At 38.9% G+C, this 1,045-nt stretch overlaps 1 protein-coding gene across 1 annotated transcript in view; it reads right to left on the reverse strand.

The window, feature by feature from the left end:
- The window catches only part of LOC111431622 (transcription factor bHLH137-like), a 2,696-nt gene extending 1,651 nt beyond the window's left edge, over window positions 1–1,045 (reverse strand). Inside the window, exons 1-4 of the mRNA XM_023068315.1 lie at window positions 698–1,045; window positions 417–608; window positions 250–315; window positions 93–161 (exon numbers count right to left, since the gene is read on the reverse strand). Of these exons, the coding sequence (XP_022924083.1) occupies window positions 93–161; window positions 250–315; window positions 417–608; window positions 698–1,015 (645 nt within the window). The 5' untranslated portion in view covers window positions 1,016–1,045. The remainder of the gene's footprint in view (window positions 1–92; window positions 162–249; window positions 316–416; window positions 609–697) is intronic.

The following is a 1,045-nucleotide window of genomic DNA, read 5'->3' on the forward strand; positions in this document are numbered from 1 at the left end:
AAAAAAAAAAAAAAAAAAAAAAAAAAAAAAAAAAAAAAAAAAAAAAAAAAAAAAAAAAAAAAGTGAAAAAATGATTAAAGAAATTAGTTTACCTCAACTTGATTTTGTAGGGACTGAACATAATTTATAATTTCATCCAACATCAGGGCCTTCCCTGTAACCTATTCATCCCCAAAAACCCACATGGCCACGTCAGCAAAACATATTAAAAAAAAAAAAAATTAAGGAAATTGGACCATTTTTTCTTACCTTGTCGCAACCAGGAACAAGTCGTTGCAATGTCTTCATCCTTTCACTAATCTTCTCTCTTCTCACCTGAAATGACACGACATGTCGTTTTTAGCCTGTGGGGTCATTCTATTATCGAGTATTGACTTATAAGTCAGAGTCTATGTTCAAAGTGGATAATTATTTACCCTCTCGGCGAGACTGTGGCTGTCAGTGGCTTGGCCCCTTCGAGCTCTGACGTGAATGTAGCCTTTAGTTGCTGCACCGTCTGAGACTTTTTTCTCCTCTTTCTTCCCATTTTTGGGCTTTGGATCTCCTTCTTTATGTTCATCTAATTCGCCTTTACTTTTCTGCTTCTTTCCGGTGCTCTCTGTAGTGCCCTGAAAAACCCCAAAAAGATTAATTAAAAATCACTCAAAAACAGGATTAAAAAGAACCAAAAACCATAAAGATTGAAGCTTTTGTGGACCTTGGATTGGGCGGAGGTGGCGGAGGAAGTATTCCGGCTCTTCCTTTTCTTACTACAAGGGGAAGTGACGGTGACAGTGACAGCCGGCGGGTCGGCGCTGTCGGATCTGTCCACCAAAGTGGAAGATTCAGGGGTTTGATTGGAGATGTCGGGGAAATGGTAAATGGGTTGTTGTTGTTGTTGTTGTTCTTGAAATTGTAAGAAGCAATTGGTGTTGAAATTTGGGTCATCCAAAAAGCCTCCCATTTTGTAGGAATTGTTGGGGAAGAACATGGAGTCGAGAAGAACCGGTTGGTATTGATATGAAAAGGCTGCCATTTTTCTCTCTCTCTCTTCAAAGTTGATCAA

The sequence above is a fragment of the Cucurbita moschata genome, unplaced genomic scaffold (assembly GCF_002738365.1).
Source record: "Cucurbita moschata cultivar Rifu unplaced genomic scaffold, Cmos_1.0 Cmo_Scf00036, whole genome shotgun sequence".
In the NCBI taxonomy this organism is placed as follows: domain Eukaryota; kingdom Viridiplantae; phylum Streptophyta; class Magnoliopsida; order Cucurbitales; family Cucurbitaceae; genus Cucurbita; species Cucurbita moschata.